This window comes from Mus caroli, unplaced genomic scaffold, assembly GCF_978045245.1.
Source record: "Mus caroli unplaced genomic scaffold, Mus_caroli_1 scaffold_6, whole genome shotgun sequence".
In the NCBI taxonomy this organism is placed as follows: domain Eukaryota; kingdom Metazoa; phylum Chordata; class Mammalia; order Rodentia; family Muridae; genus Mus; species Mus caroli.
Window position 1 is genome coordinate 46,255,557 of NW_028227261.1, and position 15,575 is coordinate 46,271,131.

Below are 15,575 nucleotides of genomic sequence, written 5' to 3' on the forward strand. Positions count from 1 at the left end.
ATATTACACAACGACAAAATATACCTTACATATAATTTTGTACATTTTTATATAACATTAGGTATATTTAAATATTTAGGCTAATCACTTTTCTATAACTTTAAAACTTCTTATTTACTTATTCACTTATTTGGGTCTCATATAGCCCAGACCCATCTCAAACTTGCTGTTTCCAAAGATAACTGGAACTCTGTCCTCTTCCTAAGTGCTGGAATTACAGGCGGGCACCAACACACTCAGCTTTCTCTACTTACTTGAGAACTTCCAGCGTGTGCCAAAGGCTCAGTCAGGTATAGCTATCGCAGCTGAAAGTGATGAGGTTTCAACATCTTCGTGCCTCTCAGTGCCCTTTTGTAAAGCTCTCACTGTCTGTCCACTGAAACTGGACTTTGCATTCCAAATTATCTACCTGAGCTCCACCCCTTCCTGGCAGGATTTTCCAAAATGTAACCCACACCCTTCTATTCACACCCTACTCTTTCATCTACTTTTTGGCCTCCTGTAGTCAGGCTTCCAGCCCCATCCCTCTGCTGAGCCAGATACTGGCCTTCCTAACTGAAATGGAAGACTTTACTCCGATCATCCTTTGTCTCCCGACTGCTTTTCTATACTACTGTGGAGGAGATCAAACAGGGCATCATGCATGCTAGGCAAGTCCCCACCCTGAGTTATATCTCCAGTCCCCCCAGCTGTTTCCCTTGCCCCTTCCCGTTTTATTTATGTATTAGTTTTTCATGTTTTTTTTTATTAGGTTGCAAATCCCAACTGCTGTTGACACTCATGGCTTAGCCTTGGGAAAAATCATTCAACCTCTCTTCCTTTAACCTTTTTCATCAAATGAAACAGCTAAACAAACAAACAAACAAAACAACAACAACAACAAACCCCTGAATGACATATGGTTAGATGTCCAAAAAGTTGATTAAAAAATAAAGTTATTAAGAATTTAGGCACAGCGGGCGTGGTGACACACACCATTAATCCTAGGACTCCGGGAGGCAGAGGCAGGTGGATTTCTGAGTTCAAGGCCAGCCTGGGCCTACAGAGTGAGTTCCAGGACAGCCAGGGCTATACAGAGAAACCCTGTCTCAAAAAACAAACAAACAAACAGAAAAGAACTTGGGCACAGTAGCATACATCTGGAATCCTGGTCCTTTGAAGGTATAGGAAAGATTCAGAAACCAAAGGTCATCCTCAGCTAGATAGAAAATTTGAGGATGGGAAAATGAGGATACAGTGGAAAGTGTTAGAGCATAAAGGTTGGGGGAGGTTAACGGGGTGGAAACTCTGTCTATGGATCTGGTTGAAGACTTTCTTGTGGGATTGCTTTAGGGTCCCCCACTCTCCTGTCCTTCTCCTGTCTCTTTGTCCACACTCTAGAAGCAAGCCCAATAAACTCAGTCATTCCCCAGTGGAATAACACTTTAGTTTGTAGTTAGGATCTATAAAGAAGGGACAGATGTTGTTTGTGTTTCCCTAGGTAAGGGATTATCCCAAGGACTTCAACAGGAACATTGTAAAATATGTGTCAGAAGAGACTGGGCGAAGCTGGGCACGACTCCAGACCTTGAGAGGTAGAGGCAAGTGATAAAGGATTCAAGGTCAGCCTGTGTTGCAAGAAACCTTGTCTCAAAACAAGGCCAGGTCTGGTGGCTTATGCCTTAATTCTACAGAGGCAAGTGAGTTCAAGATTAAGACCAGCCAGGGCTATACAGAGAAACCCTGCCTCAAACAAAACAAAGCCTGGTGCAGTGGCACACACCTTTAATCCCAGCACTCAGGAGGCAGAAGCAGGTGAATCTCCGTGAGTTGGAGGCCAGCCTGGTCTACAGAGAGAGTTCCAGGACAGCCTGGGAACACAGAGAAACTGTCTCAAAAAATCAAAGCAAACCAAAGCAAATCAACCAACCAAACAAACATCAAAAAGAGATTTCAGGGACGTAAAAGCAGTAGAGAAGCCAACCAAGTCACTGTAGTGTGCTCGTGCGAGTGAGTAGGTGGGGTGGAGGTGAGGGGCGGCGATGTGGGAGGTTGATCATTGCACGATCTGCATATATTCACATTCTCAGTGGTGGTGGTGCTTTTCGACACAGGATCTCACATAATCCATCTGGCCTCAAACTTGCTTTATAGCTGAGACTGGCCTTGAACTATGTACAGGTCCTTTTTCCTCTTCCTCCTCCTTTTCCTCCTCTTCTTCCTCCTCCTCTTCCTCCCCCCCCCCTTTCCTCCTCCTCCAACGTGCTGCTGGAATTACAGGCAAAAGTCACCACACTATTCTAAATATATTTTGAAGACAGAACCAGTTAGACTTGCTGATAGATTAGAGAGAGAAGAAGAAAATTAAGAAATTAAAGATAATTCTCAGACTTTAAAAAAGAATCTGTGGGTGGATGGTCTGCTTAAGACAGGGAAGTCCAGAGGCCTGGAGGCCACCTCAGCTATGTTTTCAACAAAGGTATGGGTAGGTATGGGTGAACTGAGCATTTGGTTTGTATCAGTCTCTCTGAGTTCGGATAGAACAAGTCAGTGCCTAAGTCTTCCCAGTTCTGACCACGTTAACAGTGTTGGATCCCTGTAAGCTGAGGAGAGACTTCAGAAGAGGGAGACCCCACTGGCCAACTTCTCCAACCGCAGCGTAGCTCTCTGATCTCTCTCTCTCTCTCTCTCTCTCTCTCTGTGTGTGTGTGTGTGTATATGTAATTACATAAGATAAGCTTTTGACATCAACAATTAGGTTTTGGTCCTTTTAGGGGAAGACTGCACCAATAATCTCTTCTTAGGGTATTATTTTTATGGTATCTGTCAAAAATCCGGTCCTTTGATTCTATAGCCCCATCCTGGGCTCCTCCCTAGGCAGCCACAGGCTTTGAAGCGCCGAGGGAATCAGAGAAGCACACAGTCATGGAGTTCATAGAGTGTGAGCCGGGTGACACACGCCAGACCCAGAGCCGGTCCAGCAAGGCTGCCTGGGAGAAGGGGCTGCCTTACAGCTGCCTCCCCTGCCCCGGTGGGCCTGCTGCTTTACTCCGGTCACAAGGTTGTTCTCCTCTAGTCCTCTTGGAGTAGAGGACAAAAGCCAGTCCTTTCCTGACCCCAAGGTACATTTCAGAAACATTTATCAGTAAAGCCCGTGGGCATTTTACTCCTCCCACCTTGGACAAGTGGAGCTCTGTCCCTGGGGAAATGCCTGCAGGCCCGTGCACGTTCTCCTCGCCTCTGGCTGCATCATGAGGGTTTGGGTCCCGGCCAGGCCAAGCAGGGAGGTGGCCCAGAAGCCAGTGGCCAGAAGCTGTGGCCACACTGGGCTCATTGAAAGGTTCGTCAGGAAAGGGGCCACCAACCTGTCCTCGGTGAACAGGTTCCTCCACAGCAAATCGGGGGTTGAGGGTCCTTGCCAGCCACTAAGCACTTTTCTTCCCTGCGTTCTGATCTTTGCCGCCCTGATACCACCCCTACTCTTCACGGAAATTCCAACAACCTCTTAGACGGCTTCCTATCTCTAGACTCAGATCTGAGCAGTCTTACAATCTGATTTTCTTTTTCATTTTCGGAATTTTGAGACAGTATAGCCTAGGTTGGACTAAAACCCTATGTAGCTCAGGCTGGCCTCCAACCCAGCCTCCTGAGTGCGGGGTTGGAATGATAGGTCTATGAACAGTCACACTTGCCTTTTAATTTTAGTTTTAATTTTCACCTAGATAAGGTCTTACTATTATATCTGACCTGGTACTTGCTGTGTAACTCAGTGCTGGGATTAGCACATGAGCCGATACCCCCAGCTCACAACCTATCCTTACATGTGTGCTCCACTGTTTTTCCAAAACTCAGGTCAGCTCTTACCTCTTCTTGCTTACTACTTTCACTAGCTCCCTACTGCTTCCAGCAAGAGACCAGGCTTCACAGCCTCCTGAGCTAGCCCCTCTCTTCTACTCCTCATCTCTAACCTCACTACACGTTTGCCAAGTCTCCTAAGATGCCACTCTAAGTCTGTCGGTTCTGATAAATTCATTATCTATCTATCTATCTATGTCTGTCTAATATGAGTATTCTGTGTTCTTGAAGCCTGCTGCCTCACCCCCAGCTAGGTCTATCCATCCTGTCTTCTGCACTATCTCTTTACATTGATAGCCTCCATATGCTGTTATCACAGGTCAAGGAATTGAGTCTCAGAAAGCAGAAGGGGCTTGTCTACTTTTTCAAGGTGGGATATGGACTTAAATTCCAAAGTCCTGATTCTTATTCACTCTACTCTCCCCGATCACATGCTCAGACACACTTGGGCACACCAAAGGCTGGAATCATGTCACTGAACTTCTGTGTGAGAAAGTAAGCCCCCTCCCCCACCATCACCACCACTACCACTGGGATTGTAGCTCAGCTGGTAGAGTGCTTGCCTAGCAGGCATCAAGCTGTGGCTTTGATCCTCAGCACTGGGGACAAACTGGACACCACGGTGACAAATGCCTGTAATCTTTGCACCAAGGAGGCAGAGTGTGTAGGGTCAGACAGCTATGTAGGGAGTTCAAGGTCAGCCTGACAGTCTGAAAACTGAGCTAACAAAGAAAACCTAGGTCATAAGTTAGTATTTTTGCCATAATTCCCAGGTGTTCCTGAGACATTCCAGGGAGAAGTTTGAATGAGGTGAACGTCGAGATCCTCCAAGTGCTTGAATTTTGTAGAGCACAGAGTCTTGCTGTCCTCACCAGAGGTGGTGGCGCTTTTACTCTGGGTTCATTTGCTTCTGTCTTCAGAACAAAGGAATGACTAAACAACATTGAGCACACCGACTAAGTACAGCACCATGCACATCTTACCTTTTTTTTTTTTTTTTTAACATTCTTAATCATTTTTCAACCTCTATATTCTTTCACTAGAGAAGAAATCCAAACACAGACCCAAGGCCTCAGCTGGGGATTTGAACTGTGGATCTTCCAGTTCTAATTGGGTTCTGAAGGGGGAAAGTTAGCCTGACCTCTTTTGGAGCTGGTGACTGAGAAGGAACAGGGGTGGCCTGGTCCAGCACAGCTTACCCCCATCTTCGAACTCCTCCCGGAAGTAGACTTGCCGTCTCTTCCCCTGTGTCCTGACGGTGCAGGTGGTCAGCAGCAGCAGAGGCAGCAGCGACAGGCTCGCCATCTTTACAGCCCTGCAGAGAGGTGCCACCCAGCCTAGCGCTTTGTGCTGTCTCTTACCTTGACGCTGGGGTTCAGGCTGTGATCACCTGCTCCAGCACCTGGCTGCCTCCCATTCGTGGCCTGGGTCAGGGCAGTGAAAGCTGCAGCCAATGGTTGGGGACCACGAGCTGAGATGGTTGGAGGAGCTCTGACTTAGTGTCAAGGGAGCTACAGGGCAGGGTTCCCCAGAGTGTGGGGGAGTGGCAGGACCAGCTGAGGCTGGCCTCTAGAGAATCCTGTGAGCCTGCTCAACTGTGGAACTGCTGAACTCAAAGTGGTCTCAACATGGTTCCTTCCGTTATCCCTCCTCCCCTCCCTTCATCCATTCATCTGTTCATCCAATAACCTACCCACCATCCACTGGGCCAACGAAGAAACTATGATAGCAGTGTGGTGCCTGTTTATTTGAACAAAACCATGCCAAGGCCCAAGGTGCCCCCAGGAAGCACTAATCCAGGAGGGGACCTCAAGGATGTCGTCCTGCAGAAAGTAACTGTGGCTGAGCAGGAGAAGAAGAGCTGAGACAGGGCAGGGCATAAACAGGGGCAAAAGAAGGGAAAAACTTGTAAATTAATCTTGCTTCTACGCAACCATTGCTATGCAGCCACCACTATTCCCCTCGTTGTGAGAAAACTGAGACCAACAGAAGGGAAAGGCACCATCATTTACTGACCATCATACAGTGTGCTAAGCACCAAAACCAGGTCCTTCAAGTGCACTGGTGTCCTTCAACCCTCACATAGATGCATAGTAACAGTGGTGTTAGGCTCTCCTGACAGATGGGCAAACTGAGGCTGTGGCAGACAAGTGGCTTGCCAACATCACAGGGAGGTAGAACAGGAGCCAGCGCTCAGGCCTTCTGGGTCCAGTACTTTGGACACACTTCACTTCATTTATATATTTAGCTGTATTCACCGAAGTGTTGTTGTGAATGAGGCAGAGCTGGGCATCAAGGCCACAGGAGAGCATGGGAATCAACTTATGCCCACGGAGCTCATCAGAAATGTGACCAATGTGGCTTGAATACGGTGAGTGCAGAGGTGAGGCTGATTGGGGGGGTGGAGCAGTGAGCAAAGATCTCATAAGAGCTGGGGAGCCAAGGAGTTATCACCAGTCCACTGTGAAGCCGTGGAGAGTGATGTCATCAGGTGCTTGCTTGAGGCAGTCTCAGCCCAGACTGTTGCTGTTTTTAATTCCATTTTCTCATTGTATGTGTGTGAGCATTTTGCCTGCATGTCTGTCTGTCTGTCTGTCTGTGTGCCATGTGTGTGTGTGGTGCGCCAGGAAGGCAAAGAAGGTGCTTGACCCCCTGGAACTGGAGTCACAGACAGATGGCAGGAAATTAAGACCTCTGGAAGAGCAGCAAGAGGTTTTAACTGCTGAGCCATCTCTCCAGGCCCCCACCTCCACTCTGGTTGTTTTTTTGAACTATGAAGCTAGGGGTGACTTTGAACTCCTTATCTTCCTGCCTCTATCTCCTGATCACTGGATTATAAGCATGAGCCAGCATGTCCAGTAAAAGAGTTATATTTAAAAATATCTCTGGGATCATGGCATGGTGGTATATGCCTATAACTTCCAGGGCAAAGGCAGGTGGATCTCTGTGAGTCCCAGGTCAGTCAGGGCTACATAGAGAGACCCAATCCAAAAGAAATTCTCTGGAGTTGGAGAGATGGCTTGCAGCATGTCTGACCACCTGAGTTCAGATTCCCAGGACCCATGGAAAAGCTGGGCTGTGCACTGACCTCCAGGCACATGCACTTGCTCACAGACAAAATGTACACACACACACACACACACACATGGAAATAAAAGCTAATAAAAATAAATCATGGGTCAGGCATAAAGGAACACACCTGCAAGTCCATCACTTACGAGATCGAAGCATGAGAATAGGGAGTTTGGGGCTACCCTGGGCTACATAATGAACCCTACGTGCAAAGAAAACATTGATTACTATATGCTAAGTTGGGAATGTCAAATAAGTGATTAAAATGTGTTAGACATGGTGGCACAGGCCTGTAATTCCAGCACTCATAAGGCAGAAACAGAACTTGCTGCATGTTCAAGGCCATCCCAGGGTACATAGCAAAACTGGATCCTCAATTAAAAATAACACAGTGGTAACAGAGACTGGAGATGTAGCTCAGCGGGCAGAGTATCTGTCTAGTATGCATTGCCCTGGGTTTGATCCTGGTGCCATATAAACTGAATGTGGTGTTATAGCCTGTAACCCAGAACTTGGGAAGTGGAGGCTGGAGGTTAAGAAGTTCAAAGTCATCCTTGACTATGTGTGAATTCTAGAATAACTTGGGCTTCATAAGACCCTGTCTCAAAAAAAATTAAAATTTATAAACTGGAACTCAGAAAGGATCTTGGCTGCAAATTATATATTTGAGGGATGTAAGTGGCACTGTAGGCCAAAAAGCTATATAAAAGAGAGAAGAGATTGGCTAGGAACTCTGCCAAGTTCCCAGCTCTGCTTAAGTTCAGACCTGAAAACTTCAGAGCCTTATTAATCACTTTTTCAAATTTTGCCACAGTTTGATAGAGCTGGGACATACAGTTCCCAGGAACATGAAGGATTCAGAGAGTAAGGCAGAGGGAAATATGCAGAACCACATTGGGCTAAGCCTAGGCCAGCTGCATGAGTCTCAGTTTGGTTCCTCAAGGCCAAAGCTTTTCAGTCTGCATTATTAGCTTTTATGCAGTACAGTTTCCTTTGTTCCCAGGTCTCCTCTACTCTGTGGGATGTTTAGCTGCTTTTCTTAGCAGATGACAATTACCACTTTCCCCAAAGAGTTGTAACTACTAAAAATGTCTCTACACATTGCCAGATGTCCTCTGTGTGTGTGTGTGTGTGTGTCCAAAACTGGACTCCCACAGAGAACTGATGTTCTCAGCACCAATGAGGTTCAGGGATTGGAAAAGGTTGTGACATGATGTATATAACGTATATAATGCTCTCTCAACACTAATAACATTCTTCCATCATAATGATCACTGTGATGTTTGTAACGGATTAGCCTTAGTAAGAAATCACCAGGGCTCAATTCTGATAAGCTAGAATTGCTGTATGACTGGTAACTTCCCAGTGGGCTGTTCCTTCTCAGCAAGATGCTGAAGTTGACCATGGCCTCCTCAAGGACAAAGCCTGCTGTGCCTTTTTTGTTTTTATATGTTCAGCTCCTGGCACAATGAGTGTAAACTGAATGGGTGGATTTTTAAATTGTGTAATATGCACAATTATATTTCTTTTTAACATATGCTGAGATCAGTAATATGTTGGGTATCTGATATAGAATAAATGACTAGCATCTTTGTTAATAAAGTGTCCGTTCTAGTCTTTTGATGGCTACAGACTGATAAAATGTGTAGACTTCATCTTCAGATCTATTTCTTTCCTCCCTTCTTTCCTTCTTTCCTTTCTCCCTCCCTCCTTCCCATCCTTTCTTCCTTCCTCCCTTTCTCCTTTAGAGCCCAAGTAGACTTCAAACTCACCATAGAAATGAACTGGCCTTGAACTGCTGATCCTTTGTCTCCACCTGGCTTCAATTGTATTTTCCATATGGGAAAAATCCATGTTCTAATTGCAGAATCTACGGATTTTGTCAATCTCCAACAATACAGCTTTGTAAACATGCTCTAGTCCGAGAAGCTCTAACAAAAGAGTGGTTTTTAAGGATTAGAAATTTATTTCTCAGCTGAACAGCATGGCACATGCCTGTAAGATACACAAGAGACTGGGGCAAGAGGATTACTTAAGCCTAGGAATTAAAGACCTCATTTTTTTTAAAAGGAGGAAGGGAAGGAGAGAGACAGAGAGAGCCTTATTTCTCAAGATGCCCAGAGGATAGGAAGCGAGAGAACTCAGCACCACCAGGCTTGCCATTTGACCAGGGCTGCCCTCTGTATGTGGAAGGCAGAAGGAGGTAAAAGAGTTGAATGTTGTGACCTCACAAGGAAGAAAAGATGAGAAGAACAGGCTACTCCATGAAGCACCTCTTCCAAGTGTCTTACTCCCATCCACGAGGGCAGAACCCTGCTGGGGTAGGTGACCCCTTGAAAGCTCCACCTCTTAATGTCTGACATACAGATTTTTGGAGGGGCGTGTTTATTTAACCTTAGCAACATTGTGTAAGGTACTCTGGACTGACTCAGCACAGTTCACTTCCCTGCTCCCTGAGCTACTCACTGTGAGTCAGACACTAGGAGGCAATGAAAGACACCATTTCCATCCCCTAGAGCAGTGGTTCTCAGCCTTCAATGCTGCAACCCTTTATTACAGTTGCTTATGTTGTGGTGACCCAATCTTAAAATTATTCTCATTGTTACTTCATAACTATAACATTGTTGCTGTTATGAATCATAATGTAAAAGGAGTCTTTTTTTTTAATTTTTAATATTTTTATTACATATTTTCCTCAGTTACATTTCCAATGCTATCCCAAAAGTCCCCCATAGCGCCCCCCACTTCCCTACCCACCCATTCCCATTCTTTTGGCCCTGGCATTCCCCTATATTGGGGCATATAATGTTTGCAAGTCCAATGGGCCTCTCTTTCCAGTGATGGCCGACTAGGCCATCTTTCGATACATATGCAGCTAGAGACAAGAGCTCCGGGGTTCTGGTTAGTACATCATGTTGTTCCAACAATAGGGTTGCAGATCCCTTTAGCTCCTTGGGTACTTTCTCTAGCTTCTCCATTGGGAGTAAAAGGAGTCTTGACCCACTAAAAATCTCAGTTTCTTGAGGCCTGCTTTACCTTTGTCTCTTGCGCACATCCAACTCGACCAGCTGAAACAGCACGCGTTTATTGGGAGAGCTTGATTGCAGAGGCGAAAAGACCCTCAGCCCAGCCCTGGTGCTGCTTTATATAGGCCTAGGAGAGGCGTGTCTCACACCCGGATTGTGTTGTGTTTGGTTGATGCTTACTACCTCATTTGCATTCCTACATCTGATTGGTTACTTTCTCTCTTATCTGATTGGTTACTTTCTCTCTCTTCTGATTGGTCAATTTCTCTCTCTTCTGATTGGTCAATTTCTCTCTCTTCTGATTGGTCAATTTTGGTCAATTCTCAAAACCTCATCTTGGCAAAAAGCTTTTCTGCCTATGTATGCGTGGTGGCCAGCAGAAGCCTGTGCCACTCTGCAACGGCACATGTGGCTTCCCACATTTGTCTGTCTCTCTTTTGGTTTTGTTTCTGAAGCCAGGACTCACTATGTGGTCCAGAGGGCCTGAAATCCATGATCCTCCTGCCTCTGCCCCACCTCCAAAGCCCTGGCTTTACAGATGTCAGCTGAACCATCCCCAGCTCTCGGTCTGTCTTTTGTCGACAATGTGATGTGGGACTAACCGGGGTCATATTGTGGTTATTTTTTTAGAGTCTTTTATTTATTTTTGACAAGTCTGTACACATGTATCTGATGTATTTTATCATACCCACCCCAAGTCTCCTCTCCTAGACCTCTTGAAGTAATTAAGTTTTGGAGACAGGATCTTGCTATATAGCTCAGGCTGGCCTCCAACTCACGATCTTTTAGCCTCAGCCTCTGCAGGGTCATAACTTTTTATGTTATGATCTTTGTGTGCCTTATGCTCTTTTGGTTTCATGGCCTCTTCCTCCATTAAAAATATGTTTAAAGGTGACTGAATTGGACTGAGAAAATAGCCCATCAGTACAAAGCTTGGCATGCAAGCATGAGGACCAGTGTTGGACCTCTACCACCTATGTAAAAATCCAGGCATGGCAGTTCCTACTTTAATCTCAGCATTAGGAAGGCAGAAATGGGCTGGTTCCTGATCCTAGGCTAGCCAGGAAGGCCCAGGTCCCAGAGAGAGACACTGTCTCTAAAAATCAAGCTAGACAATTTCTGAGGAATACCACCAGAGGCTGACCTATGACCTTTGCACCTATGTGCATGCACACCTACATTTTATGTGCACCCCCCACGAACATGCACATACACATATATGATTGCATTGGCACAAATATAAATATAATACAGGTTGGATTCATTCTTAGATACTCATTATTAGCATATTCATTTTTTTCTGCTTTAAAAGGAATTGAAGTCAGAACATTCTCTTCACTCCCTGTAACTATTAAGTGCCGTTGGCAATGTGCCTAATGGATAAGTCATCTTTGGACTAATTACTGATCTCACCCAGTTCTCATTTCCAATTACTGATCTCACCCAGTTCTCATTTCCCACTCTTTATAATTTCAGGGTTCTCTCTCTCCTCTCTCTCTCTCTCTCTCTCTCTCTCTCTCTCTCTCAACTTTTATTTTTATTTTGGTCTTTTGATACAGGGTTTCTCTACATAGCCCTGGCTGTTTTGGATCTCATGCTATCGACCAGGCTGGCACCAAACTCAGAGATCCACCTGCTTCTGCTTCGTAAGTGCTGAGATCAAAGGTTTTGTGCTACCACACCCAGATGACAGTTTCAGTTTTGAGCAGCTGCTATAACAAGTTCTTAAGATACTCAGACGCTGCCTGAGGACAGTGACCAAGTCTGAGTTATTCTCCACTCTGAACCTAGAACACTCGATACAGAAAATACCATCAATAAGATGAGTGCCAGACACAGTACACACTGATAGTTCAGGACATACTGTGACAGGGCCAAGTATCCTCCATTGTTGTGGCCCGCCCGCGGTCCACAACACGAACGGTTCACTGAGAATGGCAGTTCCCTGCAAAGAGAGGTAACTAGATAGGGCGGAAGAAACAATGGAGTCAAGACAACATTCGGATCAAGACTCAATTTAATATTTCCAGACACTCAGTTTATAAAGGAAGGGGGAGGGAACCCAATTTCCCGCCAAGTAACTCAGGGTCCAGTAGCAGGACGAACACGTGTGTGCCTCCAGGCAGCAGAGGGCAGGTTCCAGCAGTGGGCGTGGCAGGACGAATGAGCCGGTAGCTCCACCCTTGAGCAGGCAGGTTCCAGGCTGGGGGGAAGGGAGACCACATTTCCCCCCATTAGATAACAAAACAAAAATAAAAAAAAGGGGTGGCCTGTGGCAGAAAAATTATCTATGTTCAATAGTTCTGCCTGAGTTCCTAGGGCTAAAGAAAAAACTTGTATCCGTGGGATTCCTTAACTATTCTAATGGTAAACTGTATCTGGCTGAGACTGTCTTAAAAGCACTGACTGACTAGCAGCCTACTGGGCTGTAGGCTCTGACTTTATAATGCTAATTAGTGCTGAATAAGTAGCTACCTGTTTGCCTTTTAAGTAGGGCGTTGGAACCCTGGCTGAGTTTAGCTAAACAATTTTAGAATAACACTGAACTGATAATTATCCACAATTTTGGGTGACAGGCAGGGGAACAGTGAGAAGCGATTAAGACTGGCTGGCTCCTAGTACAAGGCCAATTGGCTTTTTTATTTTTTGGGTGGGAGGCAGTGAAGGGCCTGCTCTTACAACAGCAAGGTCTCCAATCTCTCTCCCCCCTATTAATTAAGTTTAAATAGGCAATGCTTAACAGAGGTGATCAAATGATTTTCTCATCCGTAGATGAGTGGGCCTTTAACCTTGACTTGGGTGGACATTAACCTGATTCCTCCCGTGAGTATTGTAACAACTCACATCTGTGGCTCTTGGTATCTTTTGGGGAGGGGAGGCAGAGCCGTAAGTATTTTGGTTTTTAGCTGGAGTCAGATACCAACCTCTTTCAAATCAGGTGTGTCGCACAGGGAACTCAGAAACGGTCAAATTGGACCTTCCCTCCGCAGTGATCTCCTGCGCCAAGCGGTACCCATACCGTATTCATATGATTATGAATCAGTATCGCAATTCTGAGTTATTGCGAGGCCTCTATGTGAGACTTGTCAACCTCAGATTTAGCAAGGCCTAGACAAGAATTACGTCAGTATTAACACCATTAATTTTGGTTAAAATAGGAGCTGAAAGTCTTTCCTCTTCATCTCTGTTATTCCCAGTAGCCTGAGGAACTAAGGACACCTTGCAGTAACAGCAAGGGTGAAAAGCCAGAGGCCAGTTAAGGGACTAAGCCTATATCTATCAAAATAAGAACTAATCTTTGTAAATATATATGAAATTTCTACTTCCCTAGTTCTCCTGGTAAATCTAAATCTTATCTTAGACTGAAAAGCCACATGCTGGGATGTCCCTGGAAGGGAGATTAGCAGAACCACCTGTTTGCTCTTAGGGGCGGGGCGGAGAACGGGAGAATGTAGATTGACCTGCTTGAGAGAAGGAAGAATACTAAACAATTAGAGTGTAGTAATGTAAATTTTCTGTTTGGAGAAGTCAAGGTACTTTATTTAGATGCAAATTGTAAAGCTAAAGTTAATCTCCGGCCTTTTGTAGGGGAATTGGCTCAGAGGAAACAGTGTTTTTTGAGAGCTTCCACTCTCAGCTCAAGAGGAATTTTAGTCTTTAGAATGATACTTACGAGGAGAGACAGAATCTGTGTTTACCTGACGAATTAATCTCTCTGGTAGCCACCGTGCTTCATCTTCATCTCATGAAAAAACACAAACCGAGCCTCTTCCCCAGATTAGAACTGGATCTGGGCCCTTCCATTTATTAGTCAGGGCGTCCTTCCATTTTACCAATGCATAAGAATTAGAAGTAACTGGGTGCCAGTGGCGTTCCGCTGCAGACTGACCTTTAATGTCAGTTTGCAAAAAGTTTAGGACAAATAAGGTAAAGGCAAGATGAGCCTTTGGTGACCTTGGTCTTAGGACAATTACTTCTAAAATGATCCAAACTTCCACAATTAAAGCATGCATTATTTTCTCGTTTCCTCGAGAACATTGCTTGCGCGTGGGTTCCCTGCGAGAACTCGCAGGAAGGCCCGATGTCTGCGCAAAGACGGACATATCCCGCCAAATCTGTCTGTCCCTTATGCGGTTGAATTGCAGCTCGGCAAGTTGCGTTAGCATTCTCATAAGCCAGCTGCATAACAAAGGGACTACCTGTGTCTGGACTTCCAAGGATTCTACTAGCGGAAATCAACAGCCTGTCCACAAAGTCCTGATATGGTTCATCAGAACCCTGCCGAATGCTAGCTAAACTTCCACTAGTATCTCCTTTAACTGGCAACTTTCCCCAAGCACGGCGTGCGGCTGTCGCAACTTGCACGTACACTGCAACAGGAAAATCAATCTGATTTGTCTGTCCCTCATATGGACCCTCTCCTAAAAGCATGTTGCTATCCCAGTCTGGGTTACCAGCGTGAGCATTAGAAGCAGCAGTTTTCTTACTGGCGTCTCGCCATTCAGAATCCCAAAGCAAGAAATCTCCTCCTGACAGGGTAGCCTTGGACAGAGTCTTCCAATCTGAGGGGGTTAAGTTTGACTCCGCCACTGTGTCCAGTAATGCTTGAGTGAATGGGGCTGAAGGGCCATATTGCACAACAGCTGCCTTTAACTCTTTTAACAACTTGAAATCCAAGATCTGGTAATGTCTGGTCCTAGCATCTTGCTGATCAACTGCCTCGACCACAGGAAAGGCCAGCGTATTAGACGAATTCTGTCCTTTCCCACGAGTCTGACTCACAACTCTTTCTAGCGGCACCTGGTGAACTACAGAAGAGTTACTCTTCTCCGCTTCTGAGATCTTTTTTAGTTCCCGAAGCTCATTAGTCAGCCTCTGAAGCTTAATTTCAAATTCTAACTCAATTAGCCGTGTGTCCCTATGCGTAGCACCTCCCAAAGTGGTGACTGTGGGTGGAGCGGGAGATTCGCAAGAGGACCAATTCTCATTAGGGTAATGGGCCATTCCTCTATCTGAGTGATTTTTGTTAAAATTCAGTCCATCATCAGAGTTTCCACAATTATCAATTTTTGAGTTAAGAAGATCTTTTCCTGAGGAGGCCTTCTCTGATAGGCACTCCTCCTGAGATACCACAAGCTCCGCCTGAGGGCAATTTAGCCCTGGGGAAGTTGCATTTTTTATAGCATCATTTACAAGCGCCCAGAGACCTAGGGTAAAATTATCTGTCTGAGCGATATTCAGGGCCTCACCAACTTTCTCCCAGGTTCCACAATCTATCGTTTCTTCTTCTTTGAACCATGGACAACAGCTATCTATCTTATCTAAAAAATTTCTTACTAATTGTACTTCAAGCCTTACTCCTTTTTCCTTAAGCAACTCCTGAAAACTAAAAACAATTGCCTGATCCATGATTTTGAACCCTTCTTTCTTCCACCTAAGCAGTTTTCTAAAAAAACTGCGGCACACCGCCTGTCTCCGTATCTAGTTCCGATTTACGAACTGCTGACCCCAAGTAGAACCAGTGTTGGGTCAGCACTGCTTCAAACTTGTTCGTATCCTACTGCATCCCCAGCAACATTTTACAAAACTGAAATTTTTTAGGCTAGCGCTAGCATGTGTACCTGTCCGTTGCTCCGATGCTCC

General features: G+C 45.4%; 1 protein-coding gene across 3 annotated transcripts in view; it reads right to left on the reverse strand.

The window, feature by feature from the left end:
- LOC110292958 (calreticulin-like) overlaps window positions 1–5,235 on the reverse strand; it is a 36,084-nt gene extending 30,849 nt beyond the window's left edge. The window contains exon 1 of one of the 3 annotated variants that reach the window (XM_021160651.2): window positions 5,034–5,235. In XM_021160651.2, the coding sequence (XP_021016310.1) occupies window positions 5,034–5,139 (106 nt within the window). In that variant the 5' untranslated portion in view covers window positions 5,140–5,235. The remainder of the gene's footprint in view (window positions 1–5,033) is intronic. The other 2 variants (XM_085839095.1, XM_085839096.1) reach the window with 2 other exon arrangements.
- Window positions 5,236–15,575: the final 10,340 nt, after the last annotated feature.